The 17,071-nt window shown below is 45.7% G+C and overlaps 1 protein-coding gene across 2 annotated transcripts in view; it reads right to left on the bottom strand.

Moving 5' to 3' along the window:
• The window catches only part of HIBCH (3-hydroxyisobutyryl-CoA hydrolase), a 787,172-nt gene that overhangs the window by 97,230 nt on the left and 672,871 nt on the right, over positions 1 to 17,071 (bottom strand). For both annotated transcript variants that reach the window (XM_075319035.1, XM_075319034.1), the window contains exon 12: positions 12,319 to 12,438. In XM_075319035.1, coding sequence (XP_075175150.1) covers positions 12,319 to 12,438 — 120 coding nt within the window. The remainder of the gene's footprint in view (positions 1 to 12,318; positions 12,439 to 17,071) is intronic.

The following is a 17,071-nucleotide window of genomic DNA, read 5'->3' on the forward strand; positions in this document are numbered from 1 at the left end:
TTTTGCGTGAACTTTACAAATAATCTTAGCACCAGGTTATGTGCACTTTATATGGACCATAGCTTATGAACTGGCTATAACCACAAACTCTCGCAGTGTATATAGTTACCTCAGTGGTACCAACCCCATAGTCTGCCTGTTGAGGGGCATGGCTCTGCACCACCTAGGGGGCACGCCTGTTTATGGGGCCTGCTCTCCAACAAAGATGAAGCAGGTACGCCTGTTTATGGGGCCTACCCTACACCACTATGACAAAAAGAAGTGTCGCCGGAATGGTCTGCGGCGGACCAGGCCAAGACCAGGTCACCAAAAGGACTGGTGATCACTCCGTATACAGGTTTTGGGTTAAAGACTCGTGGGTGGTGGTGGTATGGTACCTGGTATGTTGACATGTAAATATCTCCCCTGTGTGGGAAAAATTTGTGTTATGTTTTCTTATCTTTGCAGACCGAGGACGTGCTGTTGATAACCAAGGGGGAATGTGGCGCCCCTGACCGATCAGGCACCACTTAGTACTGCACCCATGATGGGACAGTACTTCCAGGTAATCCTAAAGGCCAGAATGAGGTGTGTACGCACAGACACATAGCAGCCAGGTCTCCCACACCTTTAGAGGGGACCTTTGGGTAGTCTTCAGAGGTGGGCTAGCTTTTAAATCTCATCAAGTGGTGGAGGGGCTGGGAGCTAAAGTGCAGAGCTTGTAAGGAAAGGAGTGGAGCGAGCCAGTCTGGTAGTGGTGAGCGGCGGTTGCTAAGGGATACGCGCGGGGCCACTAGTCAGACCCTGCGCAGTGTAGTGACATTTGGCGGGGGAGAATGGTCACCGAGGAGTCGGAGAGAAGTGTCCGGGGTGACTAGGCACGTACGGGGAACAGGTCCCTAGAGCAGGCCCCGTTTTAACGACCTGCTAAACCTGCCGGTGAGAGGAACTACAAGTACCTCACCAACCACACAGAGTCCGAGCCTCAGCAGCAACGCAGAGACTCATAAGGAGACAGAGCCAGAAGCCATCTCACCTGGTCCAAGCTGCCGGCAAATGGTCCAAAAAGGGGAGAAAAGGCAGTAGCGACTCCCTGGATAGACCTCCATGGTACTTCAGGTTAGGGGGTTATCCGAACACAGAAGTGCTAGGAAGGCGAGCTAGCCTGTTACCCTCAGACTGGTCTGAAGGAGCTCCTGGTCTTACCTGGTTCTTCACAGCAACGCCTGGGTAAGCTCACCATGACATCTGTGTGAGTAAAATTCAGTTAAGTGACTTTTGGACTCTGCCTGAGTTATTCTGGGACCCATTATTCTACACACCTGAGCCCCTAGGGCCTGCCTCAGTCACGGGAGGCCACACCATATGACTGCAGACCCCATCAGTCCCAGACGCTCATAAAATCTGAAGTGGCGGTCATCCAGGTCCCTGACTGCAAGCCGTGAGTGGCGTCACGACACATTTACAAAAACGAACATACCTGTTTGTCATATTAAAAGAAGACCCTGTGGCGTCCCTGAAGCTGGAGCGACATCCGTGGGGCGTCACATATACAGCTCATACAGAAATCATACCAGGTGAATACAGCCCATACATTAATCACACCATGTGTATACAGTTCATATAGAAATCATACCAGATGAATACAGTTCATACAGAAATCACACCATGTGTATACAGCTCATACAGAAATCATACCAGGTGTTTACAGCCCATACAGAAATCACAAAAGGTGTATAGCTCATACAGAAATCATACCAGGTGTATACAGCTTATACAGAAATCATACCAGGCGTATACAGCTCATACAAAAATGATACCAAGTGTATACAGCCCATACAGAAATCATACCAGGTGTATACAGCTTATACAGAAATCATACCAGGTGTATACAGCTCATACAAAAATGATACCAAGTGTATACAGCCCATACGGAAATCATACCAGGTGTATACAGCCCATACAGAAATCACACCAGGTGTACACAGCCCATACAGACATCATACCAGGTGTATACAGCCCATACAGAAATCACAGCAGGTGTATACAGCTCATACAGAAATCATACCAGGTGTATACAGCCCATACAGAAATCATACCAGGTGTTTACAGCCCATACAGAAACCACACCAGGTGTATACAGCCCATACAGACATCATACCAGGTGTATACAGCCCATACAGAAATTACAACAGGTGTATACAGCTCATACAGAAATCATACCAGGTATATACAGCCCATACAGAAATCACACCATGTGTATACAGTTCATATAGAAATCATACCAGATGAATACAGCTCATACAGAAATCACGCCATGTGTATACAGCTCATACAGAAATCATACCAAATGTATAAAGCCCATACAGAAATCACACCAGGTGTACACAGCCCATACAGAAATCACACGAGGTGTAAACAGCTCATATATAAATCACACCAGGTGTATACAGCTCATACAGATATCATACCAGGTGTACACAGCTCATACAGAAATCACACCAGGTGTATACAGCTCATAAAGAAATCATACCAGGTGTATACAGCTCATACAGAAATTATACCAGGTGTATACAGCTCATACAGAAATCATGCAGGGTGTATACAGCTCATACAGAAATCACAACAGGTGTTTACAGCTCATACAGAAATCATACCAGGTGTATACAGCTCATATATAAATCACACCAGGTGTATACAGCTCATACAGAAATCATACCAGGTGTACACAGCTCATACAGAAATCACACCAGGTGTATACAGCTCATACAGAAATCATACCAGGTGTATACAGCTCATACAGAAATCACACCAGGTGTATACAGCTCATACAGAAAACATACCAGGTGTATACAGCCCATACAGAAATCCCACTGGTGTATACAGCCCATACAGAAATCACACCAGGTGTAAACTGCTCATATATAAATCACACCAGGTGTATACAGCTCATACAGAAATAATACCAGGTGTATACAGCTCAATTTAACATTTGATAAAAGATTCACTTTTGTTTATGGCATAGGCCACGCCAAAAAACGCACAATGCCCCCTCACTGCAAAAAAAATAGAAGATTTCTCATTGTTAGGTTATATTGTATCTACCTAGACATGATTTTTATATGGGCTATGTACTGTAAAAAAATGTTTGTACAGTTTAATTGGAATTTTGGGGGGGTGACAGACGCCTTTAAATATCTTTCTTGGCTACACATTGTCCTGTGAACACACATTGCCAAGAACAATGCTATTCTATGTGCACAGGACGATCATGTTAAAGATCGTACTGTGCACATAAATGTGTGGTCACAGTCTGAGCAGCTATTAAACCGGTGCCAATTTGCTGGATATAGATCAGCGATCGATTAAGACCTGCATTTAGCCAATGTGTTTAGCCAATACCTGCATTTATCCAGCCTCAGACCTCGGTACCTCACAGGTCCTAGTGCCATGATGACTTCATATCCACAGCTCGTCTCTGCAGACCTCCATCTTCTCCACTCTTCTTCAGCACATCATGACACAGTGCCCTTAAAAATAACATGTCATTATAAAAATAATCACCTATGCTGTTCCCTAAATAAACCCCCAAAATAAATAACTGTCCTTCACTTCAATCCCTACACAAAAAAATAACCCTCACACAGTCTATATTATGGTACATGGCTTCCACACTGCCCCCTTTATATACCAAATCGTTTCCCCTCATGAGTTACACCCACTACACCCTTCTCCCTTATGAACTACGATCTCCAAACTGCCTGCACCACATGCTCCCCCAATTTGAACTGTCTCCCACACATTAGACTTCTACATACTGAGCCATGTTGCCCTTTCTCCATACTGAGCCCACCCCACGCTGCCCTCTTTTCCATACTGAGCCCACCACACACTGAGCCCACCACTACACTGCCCCCTTTTCCACAGTGATTCCACCCCGCAGGCTGCCCCCTGCCCCATACAGATCACATACCATGCTGTGAGCCCACACAGAGCCAACTCCATGCACCCTCTTTATCATACAGAGCGCTCCTTATGCTGCTGCCCCCTGCCCCATAGAGTTAACACCCCATGCTGTGGGCCCACACAGATCCCACCCCCTTTTCCCATACAGAGAGCTCCCTATGCTGATGCCCCCTGCTCCACACAGATCCCACCCCATGCACCCCTTTTCCCATACAGAGCGCTCCCTATGCTGCTGCCCCCTGGACCACATAGATCACAAGCCATGCACCCCCTTTTCCCATACAGAGCGCTCCCTATGCTGCTGCCCCCTGGCCCAAATAGATCACACTCCATGCACCCACTTTTCCCATACAGAGCGCTACTTATGCTGCTGCCCCCTGGCCCACACAGATCACACCTCATGCACCCCCTTTTTCCATACAGAGCACTCCCTATGGTGCTGCCCCCTGTCCCACCAGATTACACCCCATGCACCCCCTTTTCCCATACAAAACGCTCTCTATGCTGCTGCCCCCTGGCCCACACAAATCACACCCCATGCACCCCTTTTTCCCATACAGAACGCTTTCTTTGCTGCTGCCCCTTAGCCCACACAGATTACACCCCATGCACCCCCTTTTGCATACAGAGCACTCCTTATGCTGCTGCCCCCTGGCCCACACAGATCACACCCCATGCACCCTCTTTTCCCATACAGAGAGCTTCCTATGCTGCTGCCCCCTGTCCCACACAGATCACACAACATGCACCCCCTTTTCCCATACAGAGCGCTCCCTATGCTGCTGCCCCCTGGCCCACACAGATCACACCCCATGCACCCCCTTTTCCTATACAGAGCACTCCCTATGCTGCTGCCTCTGTCCCATAGAGATCCCACTGCATGCACCCCTTTTGCCATACAGAGCGCTCCTTATGCTGCTGCCCCTGCCCCATAGAAATTACACCCCGCCGACTACCGCCACTATCTTCGGCTCTAAAGCGCTTACCGGCTCTGGTGACTTCTCCTTTCCTCCTCAGTGCACTCAGTATGCAGACGTCGACAGCGGTGAGGTAAACTCATCGCGGTGCCCATGACGTCATCAGTAAGCGCGCCAGGCCAGGGAGCTGATTGCAGGTCCTAACCCCAAAAGTGCTGGCTCGCAAAGAGCAGGTACAGAGGATGATTTGTATTAGCGTCTTAAAGACGCTAATACAAATTAATTCCGAGACCACCAACTATCCCATCCCCCCTCCCCGCAAAGACTCCTGTTCTAGTAATGAGTCTGGGGAGAAGAAAATTTTAAAATATATATATATATATATATTATATAGTTTTTTTTCCTTTTTACTCTTGCCCCTGGTGCCGCCCCCCGTCACCAGCCGCCCCAAGCACTGGACCGCCGATGCCTAATGGTAAATACGGCCCTGTATGCATGGTTACATCTTCATGTGTTTTTATTGATGCTGTTTGCATATACACATGTGGACTGAGTAATGCACATTATTGACTTATTTATATATACTATTTGATGAACTTCGGCATGCCATGTCCACATGTGTGTGATTGCAGATTAACCAAAGACCACATAAACTTGGTGTAGGGGACAATCAATATATTTAGACCAAAGGAAAAGAAAAACCCCTTAAAAGTACAATTTTATTAATACAATTAAAACACTCCCCAGACAAACACACATAAACAGGACACAAAGTCCCAAATTTTGCCAGTGTACAGTAGGACCCTTCTCCAGAATTAACAGGTCAAAATGGCAAAAAGGGGGAAATCAAGTGTCCCTATTGAACAACCAGTTAATACTGTTCATTGATCAGTCCAATGTTGTGTAAGAGTACCAGAGCAAATGCTAATAGTGCAACCAGGGTGTGGCAAAGAATTCCCTGTAGTGGCCCTACCTCACCGCGGAGGTTGGCACCCTAAACCTAGACGCTGTGACGCCCCCGCTCGGCGATGGCTCACCCTTCTTTCCCTCCGCTGATCTAATGTGCAGCTGATCTGGGAAAGGGGGGAGTGTGGGGAAGTTGCACTATATAAGACACTCAATAAATGAATCTCAAACACACATATCAATGATACAGTAGACGTTCAATTTTTTGTAGTGTTAAGGTGGACCATATCAACAAGGTTGTCACTCTCAAAAATAAAACACCATAGTTGGTTATTAGGTGCTTAATGATTCCACTTGCATATATCTGTGAATGCCCAAAAGAATTCTTATTAAACATATAAATACAACGAAGTGCATAGATGCCTTACTTATGTCTATTGAAATACGTAAAAGTATTTTACATACATAAAAGTATTTAAGGTGTATGTAAAATACTTTTACGTATATAAAGCTGAATGTGTGTAGGTGTGTATGTATGTATGTATGTATGTATGTCCGGGATTGGCATCTGCACCGTCGCAGCTACAGCCACAAAATTTTGCACACTCACACTTCTGGACCCCGAAAGCGTCATAGGCTATGTTTTGAGGGGAAATTTTAACCCCGCGCTTTAGAGTTATTTGCCAAAAAACCTGCCTCCATTAAAGCGAATGGAGCTGGGAGCCACAGTGCAGCCAGAACTTCAGAAGAATGTGCAGCCACGCCCTTATATGGAATGTTGGCGTGTCACAATGCAGCCAGGGAAAGAGACAGACACAGACAGGGTAATAAACAGACATAGACAGGGTAAGAGACAGACACAAAGAAACAGACTGACAGGGGAAGAGACAGGGAAAGAGAGGGAAAGAGACAGACAGGGTAAGAGACAGATACAGACTGACAAAGAAATAGACACAGACAAAGAGACAGACTGACAGGGAAAGAGACAGACAGGGAAAGAGACAGACAGGGTAAAAGACAAAGACAGGTAAAGAGACAGAAAAAGAGACAGACACAGGGAAAGTGACAGAGGGAAAGAGACAGACATGGAAAGAGCGGGAAAGAGACAGACAGGGAAAGAGACAGACAGGGAAAGTGACAGAGAGACAGAGAAAGACAGCAAAAGAGATTGAGACAGACAGAGAAAGAGACAGAGACAGTCAGAGACAGACATGGAAAGAGAGAGAGAGAGAGAGAGAGAGAGAGATACAGAGGGGGGAGACAGACAGAGAAAGGGAGAGAAACAGAGAGACAGTTACTATCCCGGGCAGCAGTTATTAACCCGGGTGAAGCTGGGTAGTACAGCTAGTTGAAAATAAAACAATAAAAGAAATACACATATTTGGTATTCAGAAATGCCTGCTCCATCAAAAGATAAAATCAATTAATCTAATCGGCAAAGGGCATAGAGAAAAACAATCGAAACGCCAGAATTATGTTTTTTTGGCCACCGCAACACAGCAATAACAGGTCATCAAAACATTGCATCTACGCAAAATTGGTGTGATTAAAAACATCAGTTCAAGATGCAAAAAATAACATCATTGAGCCTCAGATATAAAGAAATAAGAACGCTATGGGTCTCAGAAAATGACGCCAAAAGCGCTATTTTCTTTTTTTTTTGTCTCCAAACTTTTGATTTTTTTTTCACCACTTAGATAAAAGTAAAACTATACATGTTTGACATCTATGAACTCGTACTGACCTGAGGCATCATACTGCCAGGTCACTTTTACCATATAGTGAAAAAAGTAAATAAAAATCCCAAAAAACTATGGTCTAATTGCACTTTTTTGCAATATCACCGCACATTAAATTTTTATTCTTATTTTCTAGTACAATATGCGGCAGAATGAATCGGGTCGTTCAAAAGTACAACTCATTCCACAAAAAACAAGCAATCATATGGCTATATTGACAGAAAAAGAAAAAAGTTATGACTTGGAAGAAGGGGAGGAAAAAACAAAAACGAAAAATGGAAAATCGCTTGGGGGTGAAGGGTTTAAAACCAAAATCCCCTTTTATGGGCTACATCTGTTCTATTCACTATTAATAACGCTGTTTGAAGCATTCAGTGTAGGGAGGGTTGCTGGAGGAGGGATAGGTTTGGATTACAGGAGAAAGCAAAAACAGAGGAGCTTTCCTGGTGTAGATCAGCATGATATGATTTGGGTTGTTGGTAGTAATTGGATAAGCTCACCTAGGACGGTTGTGCACACTCAAGTACAAGACTGTACCTGCGCTGGTCCCAATCCAGGGATGTAAGGTTGAAAAGAAAAAAAAAAAACAACTAAAAACCAGGCAATAAATAGGGGCTGCCATGGTCTTGTTGATCTACCCCGTGACAGCGTCTAATCTTCGCCGGATTTTTTTGCTTTCTCTTTTAAGGTTTGGAATACAGGAATATAGGCAAGGATTATAGGCATATAGGAAGAGATTTTAGCCTTACTATCCTTGCTGCTGAGCCATAAAACAAAGTCCATTGTCAGTGCTACCTCTATGCAATTCCCTATTAATACCACAAAATTTGCAGGTATGTATATTCTATCTAATTTTACATGCGCAAGGCGTACAGTAAGGGACAGAGAAGTGGATGTGCTGTCGATGGTGCATGCAGAGGTAGAGGCAATGGGCCAGTTGAAAACTGTGCCTTCTGCAGGAGTACAAAAACACACTCAACCATGATTCCTACAGTGTTTCCCCGAAAATAAGACCTCCCCCAAAAATAAGACCTAGCAGGGGTTTTCAGAAATGCTTAAATATAAGACATCCCCTGAAAATAAGACCTAGCCGTGGTCAATAATGAAGTGTCATGCAGCGGTGAAAAAGTAAAAGACAGCGCACACACACATCAGATCTCACACACACACACACACTACAGATCGCATCCACACACTCACCACATTCAGCGATATCGCTTGCTTCTCGGCGGTGATACTGTGCAGTGCAGTGACCTTCCAGGACCTGCCGGAGGATCACATGGCCGGAAGCATGTGGTATCTCTAGATGTTGCGAGTGTGTGCACGGCGAGCGCGATTGTAACGGTGTGTGCGATATCATGACTGTGTGTGTAAGTGTATGAGATCGGATGTGTGCGTGTATGCTGTCTGATGTATGCGTGTATGCAATCAGATCTGTGAGTGTCGGCAGGAGGCAGAGGAGGACGGCGTGCAGCACAGCTGCTCGGGACCACCGGAGAGCACAGAGAGGAATAATGTGAAAGCTGTGTGTGTGTGTGTGTGTGTGTGTGTGTGTGTGCGCGTGTGTGTGTGCGCGTGTATGCTGTCTGATGTGTAACTGTGTTCTGATGTGTGAGTGTCGGCCAGACGCATGGGAGCACAGCTGCTGGGAGATCACAGGGAGAAATGAGGTGGAATGTGATGTGTGTGTGTGATGTGATCTATGCGAGTGTCAGCCAGACGCAGGGGAGGCGTGCAGCATACTTGCTGGGAGATCACAGGGAGACCTGGGAGCCATACAGACTCCCGGGGGCTGGTAAGTATGACGATCATGGTAAGGGGGGGGCTCTGCTTTTTGTGGCGGGTAAACTTACCCGCAACCATGTCTCCTCAAGAATAGGACACCCCCTAAAAATAAGACCTAGTGCTTTTCTCAGGGCAAAAAAAAATATAAGACAGTGTCTTATTTTCGGGGAAACAGAGTATCTTTTACGAGTCTCTATCCAAAAGTCCTTGCTTTTTTTTTGGCAGCCCCTGCACATAGTGCATAGGGTTTACTAGTGTAAGAGTCCCACTGCTTAATATTGAGAAAAAAATTGTATTCTGAGGCCCTCCTTTACATGTCTTTCAGGTGTATTCCACTCCCTCCTTCTAAATTGTGGCAGCCCTTACACACAGTGCATAGGTTTTACTAGTCTAGGAGTCCAACTCTATAATAATAGGAAAAAAAATATTCTGAGGACCTCCCCTATGTGTCTTCCAGGGTGTGTTGCAGACCATCCTTCTCATTTTTCTTCTTATTTTTGGGAGCCTTGCATTTAGTGCATAGGCTTTATGAGTCTAAAGGCCGCTTTACACGCAGCGACATCGCTAAAGTGATGTCGTTGGGGTCACGGAATTCGTGACGCACATCTGGCCTCTTTTGCGATGTCGTTGCGTGTGAAACCTACGAGCGATTGAAAAAGGTCGCAAAATCGTGCAAAATCGTTAATCGTTGACATGCTCCACTATTCTCAATTATCGTTGCAGCTGCAGGTACAATGTTGTTCGTCGTTCCTGCGGCAGCACACATCGCTATGTGTGACACCGCAGGAACGAGGAACCCCACCTTACCTGCGGCCGCCGGCAATGAGGAAGGAAGGAGGTGGGCGGGATGTTACGTCCCGCTCATCTCCGCCGCTCCACTTCTATTGGGCGGCCGCTTAGTGACGTCGCTGTGATGCCGAACGAACCGCCCCCTTAGAAAGGAGGCGGTTCGCCGGTCACAGCGACGTCGCTAGGCAGGTAAGTAGTGTGATGGGTCCGAGCGATTTTGTGCGCCACGGGCAGCGATTTGCCAGTGACGCACAAATGATGGGGGCGGGTACGCACGCTAGCGATATCGGTAACGATATCGTAGCGTGTAAATAGGCCTTAAGAGTCCCACTACTTAACAATTTTAGCAGAATGTGTATGAAGCACTCCTTTATGTCTAATACAAGGTGTATCACAGTCTCTACTCCTTCTATTTTTGGCAGTTCTTGCATTGTCCTAATAGAGTTTGAGAGAGTCCCTTCTTCATAAATTAAGCAGGATGTGTTTTTTTTTTTTTTTTTTTACCATGTCTCATGCACACTTGGCCAGATAAGGTAGTAAAGTGTAAAAATTACATTTACTGGTGACTACTGGTGTAGTTTTATTTCCCCCTCTACTATTTCATCTACTGTAATCATAGGCGACGGGGAAATACAGTGAGAGATGGCCCGTCTATTAAGGCTTTGTTCAAAGATTCCATTTTTGCTGCGTTTTTTGCAGCTTTTTTATGTATTTTATACTGATTTTTACAGTACCAACAAAAGTTAGCAGATTTCATGAATCTAATGTACACAATTGTTTTTTTTCCTGACTGTAATGGAAAACTGCTGCATTTTTTTAAAGAAGCAGCATGTCAACTCTTTTTGTGTTTTTGCAACTATTTTTCAACATTGAAAGCAATGAGAAAGTGCAAACCTGCTATGTGTGAACATAGCCTAATGGGGGAAGGAGGTAGGTTTTTTTCCTCTATTATTTTGCCTTTTATACAAGTTATTATACAGGAAAGAATGTTTCCTAACATTTTTTTCCTGTAAAATCTATTTTATCTTTAATTTTTTCATAATACTCTGACAACATTGTTCGCAGTGGCGACCTGGGAGACAAAAATATGTATCCAGGTGTCTTCCCATACTGATCCCATTCAATTTGAGTGCTTTTCCATCCATCTCAGCCATTTTTCTGCAGACCCCCCCCCAAGCACTCCTGGGGGATGGGGTCTTCCAGAAAATGCTTAAGTTTCCCATTGTCTTCCATTATAGCGTCCAACCTGCTTGACTGGAGTATCGTATCAAGCACTTGAGCATTTTAGTGGTCGATCATCACTATGGGAGACTTAAATGCTTTTAATCTGGGATATACAGCAACAGTTTTCCTTATATCATAACACGTTGGATTACAAGAGGGTGTATTATCCAACTAACACTAAGAGGGGGTCGTCATACTCCCAGCCAGAATCCAATTAGGTGGAATCCTCACAGCTTACAGTGTGTGTGTGATGTGAGCAGAGGCGTAGCTAGGGGTTTGGCTCAGGGGGTTGAAACTTCTGAGTGGGCCCTTAATCAAGTACCATATATACAACTATGGCATCAAACCCTAAGGGCTTGTGCAGACGGCCATATTTTAGTTACGAATGTGATCCGACAAAACATTGCATTGTACTCGGACCAATGTTATCCAATGAGGCAGTGCACATATCCAATTTTCAATTTTCAAGCCCTTGCCTGCCATCTGATTTCAGCTCAACTCAGTCCTTCACCTCTCCTCAGCCCCAGCCTATGATTATATACTCCAGTGCAGAAACACTAATTCTTGTTACACTCTGATAAAGCAAAGCAAACGCTGGTGACAGATTCTCATTGGTGGAAATGGTTAAAAGAGTAAAGCAGAGAACACAAAAAAGTGACATGATCCTGGTGATTTCAAAGTTCATACTGGTGAATTCATCAATTGATTGATATAAAGGCATAATATAAAAGGTAACAGATGTAAATAAGGTCTGCTAAAAAATAAGCATGTAGGAACAAAATAAACTAACATGCAAATTCTCTACCACTTATTTCCACAGGCTAAACTACTGTGGTGCCCTTGCATTGTATGAGAGGGTTGTTGGGTTAGCCAAGCAACTTTTCCTTATCCCGCTCTAACCTTAATGGCTTCCAGCTTTGGACAGGGACCTTGTAAAGTCCACTCAGATTCTTTTGCCTTATCCTGAATATGGAGTGAAATGCACCATGTAATAATGCTTGTTATTTTCTTACCATGCTTGCTTGGCTTAATCTGTATTCCATAGTTAGTACCTCTTGCAGTGTCAAGGAAGACCCATTTTTCAGTTGTCTAAATGTTACTTTTAAAGATGTTGGAGACATTTTCATTAGTGTCTGTTAAAATAACAATGGAAGTTTTGACAATAAATAAATTCATGGCAACACACAAAATTATTTACTAATAGTCAAAAAAAATGAGAAATGCTTTTAACCGCAGCTAAACTATAAGACAAGACATAGTTCAATGGAACTTATTTTGTACAAAATAATCATCTGATATGAACTAGAACAAAACTTACATTCAGCTCAAATAAGTCTGTTAAAACTGCCATTTTTCTGTGTATGCTCTTCAAATACCATTTAAAGTGAACATTATTCTATAGGTTGGCATTAATATAGTTGTCCTCTACTTGGACAACCCCTTCTAATTCCCCATGTTTGCCACTGTTAAAATAAAAAAGGACTATATTCTCCTCCAGTGGCGGCGCAGTTGTAGTGATGTTGGAACTCACATTCCTGGGACCCACGTGACATTGTTATGGCACACGAGCCCCGCAACCAATCAGCATTGGCTTACTATTTTGGACACTTAAGTCATTTAAAGGAAGTAAGTGCTGGGGTTGGGCTCGCACTCCCTGTTAATAACTTAACTGTACGAAGGAAGCCAACACTGGTAGCGGGGCTCTTGTCTCATAATGTCAGGTGGACCCCAGGAAGGAGGTTCCAACATCGCTGGTCGCGCGCCTGCACCGGAAAAGAGTAACGACATTTTTATTTTTCTGGGGGTGAACATGGAAAATGAGAAGGCATTATCCAAGTAGTAGTCAACCCCTTTAATACAGCAATAACAATCATGTTTTTTCTTTTGTACAATTAAAACATGTTTTCAGGAAATATTTGAGTCTGCCACATGAACACCATTATTATTAATTATTATTATATTATTATTATTATTAATAACAAATAATAATAATTCATTTTATTCTCCAATGTAACTATATCAGGGTTTGTTTTTATGTGATTTGTAGTTTTAGTGGGTGAATATAATTTACTGAATAATTTTTATAACTTTTTGGAGTTGGTGACAATAAAATGTGTAATATTAGTAATAATTTATCATGGGTTGCTCTAATTATTGGTACCAAATACATTCATAATTTTTATGATAAATTCATAAAAAAATGAATGAAAAGGATTTTGATTTACGGTACTTATTTTTTTATTGAGAAAGGATGTATGATTTTATAAAACACTACTGAATTTTATTTTACTCATTATTTTGTCCCACTATAATTTTATGGAATTCAGGGTATTCAAGCACAATATACATGTATTTCAAAGCATTTCCATAGAGTTGTTTTTAAGCTAAAAATAGACTAAAAGCAGAAAATTTGTTAACTTCATAAAATAAATCAAATCCATTTATTCACTCCTTCAGTGAGCCACACAACAGCTTCAGTACTCCTCCTTGATCTTTGTTTACCTCGCTGCAGCACTGACATATATTATTTAGATATTGTGAGACTGTGACCGGGGTTATCTATGACGGCCGGTATGTCTCGCCCCGGTTGTGCTCACTCCATGATAGAAAGTAAATCCACTATAGGGTTAATGCTGTTTCCTTACAGGCTGAAGGAAGGGTTAAATAGAATCAGGAACAAGGGCAGGTGTGCCGGGTGTGAGGGAGTGAACAGAACTCCCTGAGTTTTCTGCTGGAGAGGCACATGTATTTTGTTATGGACTTTTGTTTGGACATTAAAACCGTGTGCTGTGAACCTTAATGCCTGGATCCCGTGTCTTCTGCTGCGCAGCCGACCGTGCTACCTCACATATGGTGGAGAATCGGCGGGCATGACAGCCGGTGAGGTGTAGCATCCATCCCTGGTGACCCAGCTGCGCATGTCCTGGATTCGAGCGGCTATACTACAGCCCAAACCCGGCGACGCCATGGAGGACATACTAAAGCAGCTGGCTCAGGCTAATGCACAGCAGCAACAGGCTAATGCACAGCAGCAACAGACCAATGCACACCTGCTCCAATCCTTGCAAGTGCAGGAAAAAAAACTCCAAGAACAGATGGATCAAGCCAATGCACGTCAGCAGCAAGCCTTGCAATTGCAGGAAAAAAGGCACCAAGAACAGATGGTTCTCCTGGCCAAGTCGATCCGTGCCGGACCGGCAGCAACAACCCCGGGTGACGACGGCAGCGTCCGGAAAGCGGTGAGACAAGCGTTGCAAAAGATGACCCCGGGTGATGATGTGGAAGCGTTCCTGGCGGTGTTTGAGCGGGTGGCCGAGCGGGAAAAGCTGCCGACCCCGCAGTGGGCTGAGGTATTGTCGCCCTATCTGACGGGGGAACCCCAAAAAGCGTACCTGGACCTCTGTACCGAGGACGCCATAGACTATGCGACCCTGAAAGCCGAAATACTGGCTCGGTTGGGGGTGAATACCTATGTACGGGCTCAGCGGGTAAATCAGTGGTTCTATGAGGAAGCCAAACCCGTACGCTCCCAGGCCTATGACTTCTTGCATCTTGTAAAAAAGTGGTTGCAGCCTGACACTCTGAGCCCGATGCAAATGGTGGAAAGGGTAGTAGTGGATCGTTTTGTGCGCACTTTACCCGTCACCGTTCAACGGTGGGTCGGACAGGGTGACCCGAGTACCCTGGACCAATTAGTGTCCCTGGTAGAGCGGCATGTGGCTACGCAGGACTTGATACGGGACACTGAGACTTTGCGTACCGCCCGTCGGTCCGGCCCCTCCAAGCCTAGGGCCAAGGACCCACCGCTGACAACGGTGCAGGAGTCCCCTACCGTCCCGTCTGAGGCCGCGGCCGCCATTCCTGAGGTCCGGAAGGTTCTGTACCCTAAACGACAACCCGTCAAGGGGGTTTCTGTCCCCATTAGATGTTGGCGGTGCCAGCGGGTGGGACATATGGAAGCCCAGTGTCCACTCACCACGGAGCCCATGGATTGTGGGGTTACCCGGCGGGGTTCAATGTATGCTCAGGTGGTGTGTACCGCTGACCTGGTCTCCCCAGAGATGGAGCCCCACTTGTGCCAAATACAGGTGAATGGATGTCCGGTTACAGGATTGTTGGATTCCGGAAGCTTAGTGACCCTTGTGCGATCCACCTTGAGGGCTAAAGTAAAGGCCACAGGACGCACCGTGGGGGTGGTTTGCATACATGGGGACCGCCGCAACTATCCCACGGGGATTGTCACCATCACAGCACCTTGCGGTCAGGTGCAACATGAGGTGGGACTTCTTAAAACTCTTCCTTATGACGTGATCCTAGGAAGGGATCTGCCCTATTTTTGGACTTTATGGAGGGGACCCCCTAAGTCCCCTCAGATATTGGTCGGTCCGGGACCTGAGCCCTACAATCCTGAATCCGGGACACCTGCCGTAGGGGTCACCATGATAGGGACAGAGTGTGAACCCGATAGGTCGCCCCTAGAGGTATTGGCAGGAGAGGCTGAGACGGTCGAGCCCATCCCGGAGTTGGAGGCGTCCCCGGATACGTTTGGGACAGCCCAACTGCAGGACCCTACGTTAATACATGCTCGGAGTCGGGTGACAGTAGTTGACGGGGTGGCACAGCTGCCCGGTGCCCAGGTAAGGTACCCCCATTTCGCTCTTAAACAGGATTTACTCTACCGGGTAGATGAAATACGGGGCGTGGGGGTAGAACAGTTGGTGGTGCCCCAGCCGCATCGCCGGCGGGTCCTCGACTTGGCTCATAAACACCTGATGAGTGGCCACCTAGGGGTCAAGAAAACGCAGGAGCGAATATTGCAAAGGTTCTATTGGCCCGGGGTCTTTGGGGAGGTAAAACGGTTCTGCGAAACCTGCCCGGAGTGTCAGCTTACCGCACCCCTGACCCATTTTCGCAGTCCGTTGGTACCGTTACCCATTATAGAAGTCCCTTTTGAACGGATAGGGATGGATCTGGTGGGGCCCCTCGTAAAGTCCGCTCGAGGGCACCAACACATCCTAGTGATCGTTGACTATGCCACCCGGTATCCCGAGGCGATACCTCTCAGACATACTGCAGCAAAGCTTATAGCTCGGGAGTTGTTTGCTGTGTTCTGCCGGGTGGGGTTGCCCAAGGAGATCCTTACGGATCAGGGGACCCCATTCATGTCTAAAGTGACCAAAGAGCTATGCCGGCTACTCCAGATCAAGCAGTTGCGTACGTCTGTGTATCATCCTCAAACGGACGGTTTAGTCGAGCGTTTCAATAAAACCCTGAAAACCATGCTAAGAAGGGTGATCTCAAAAGACGGGAAAGACTGGGATATGATGCTTCCCTATTTGATGTTTGCCATACGAGAGGTGCCACAGGCATCCACGGGGTTTTCGCCTTTTGAATTGTTATACGGGCGACATCCCCGGGGATTGTTGGACCTGGCAAAGGAAACATGGGAACAAGAGCCCACCCCCCATAAAAGTGTGATCGAACACATTTTAGGTATGCAGAACCGCATAAGCGCGGTCATGCCAATTGTGAAGGAGCATTTACAGGAGGCTCAGGCCGCGCAAAGCGGCCGCTACAATAGACAAGCCACCGTGCGGACCTTTAAACCCGGGGATCGGGTGTTGGTATTAATCCCCACGGCGGAGAGTAAATTCCTGGCTCAGTGGCAAGGCCCCTACGAGATAAAGGAAAGAGTCGGGGTGGTTAACTATAAAGTATTGCAGCCCGGTAGGCGGAAACCTGAACAAATATACCATGTCAACCTAT

This window comes from Anomaloglossus baeobatrachus, chromosome 7 (genome assembly GCF_048569485.1).
Source record: "Anomaloglossus baeobatrachus isolate aAnoBae1 chromosome 7, aAnoBae1.hap1, whole genome shotgun sequence".
Classification (NCBI taxonomy): Eukaryota; Metazoa; Chordata; class Amphibia; order Anura; family Aromobatidae; genus Anomaloglossus; species Anomaloglossus baeobatrachus.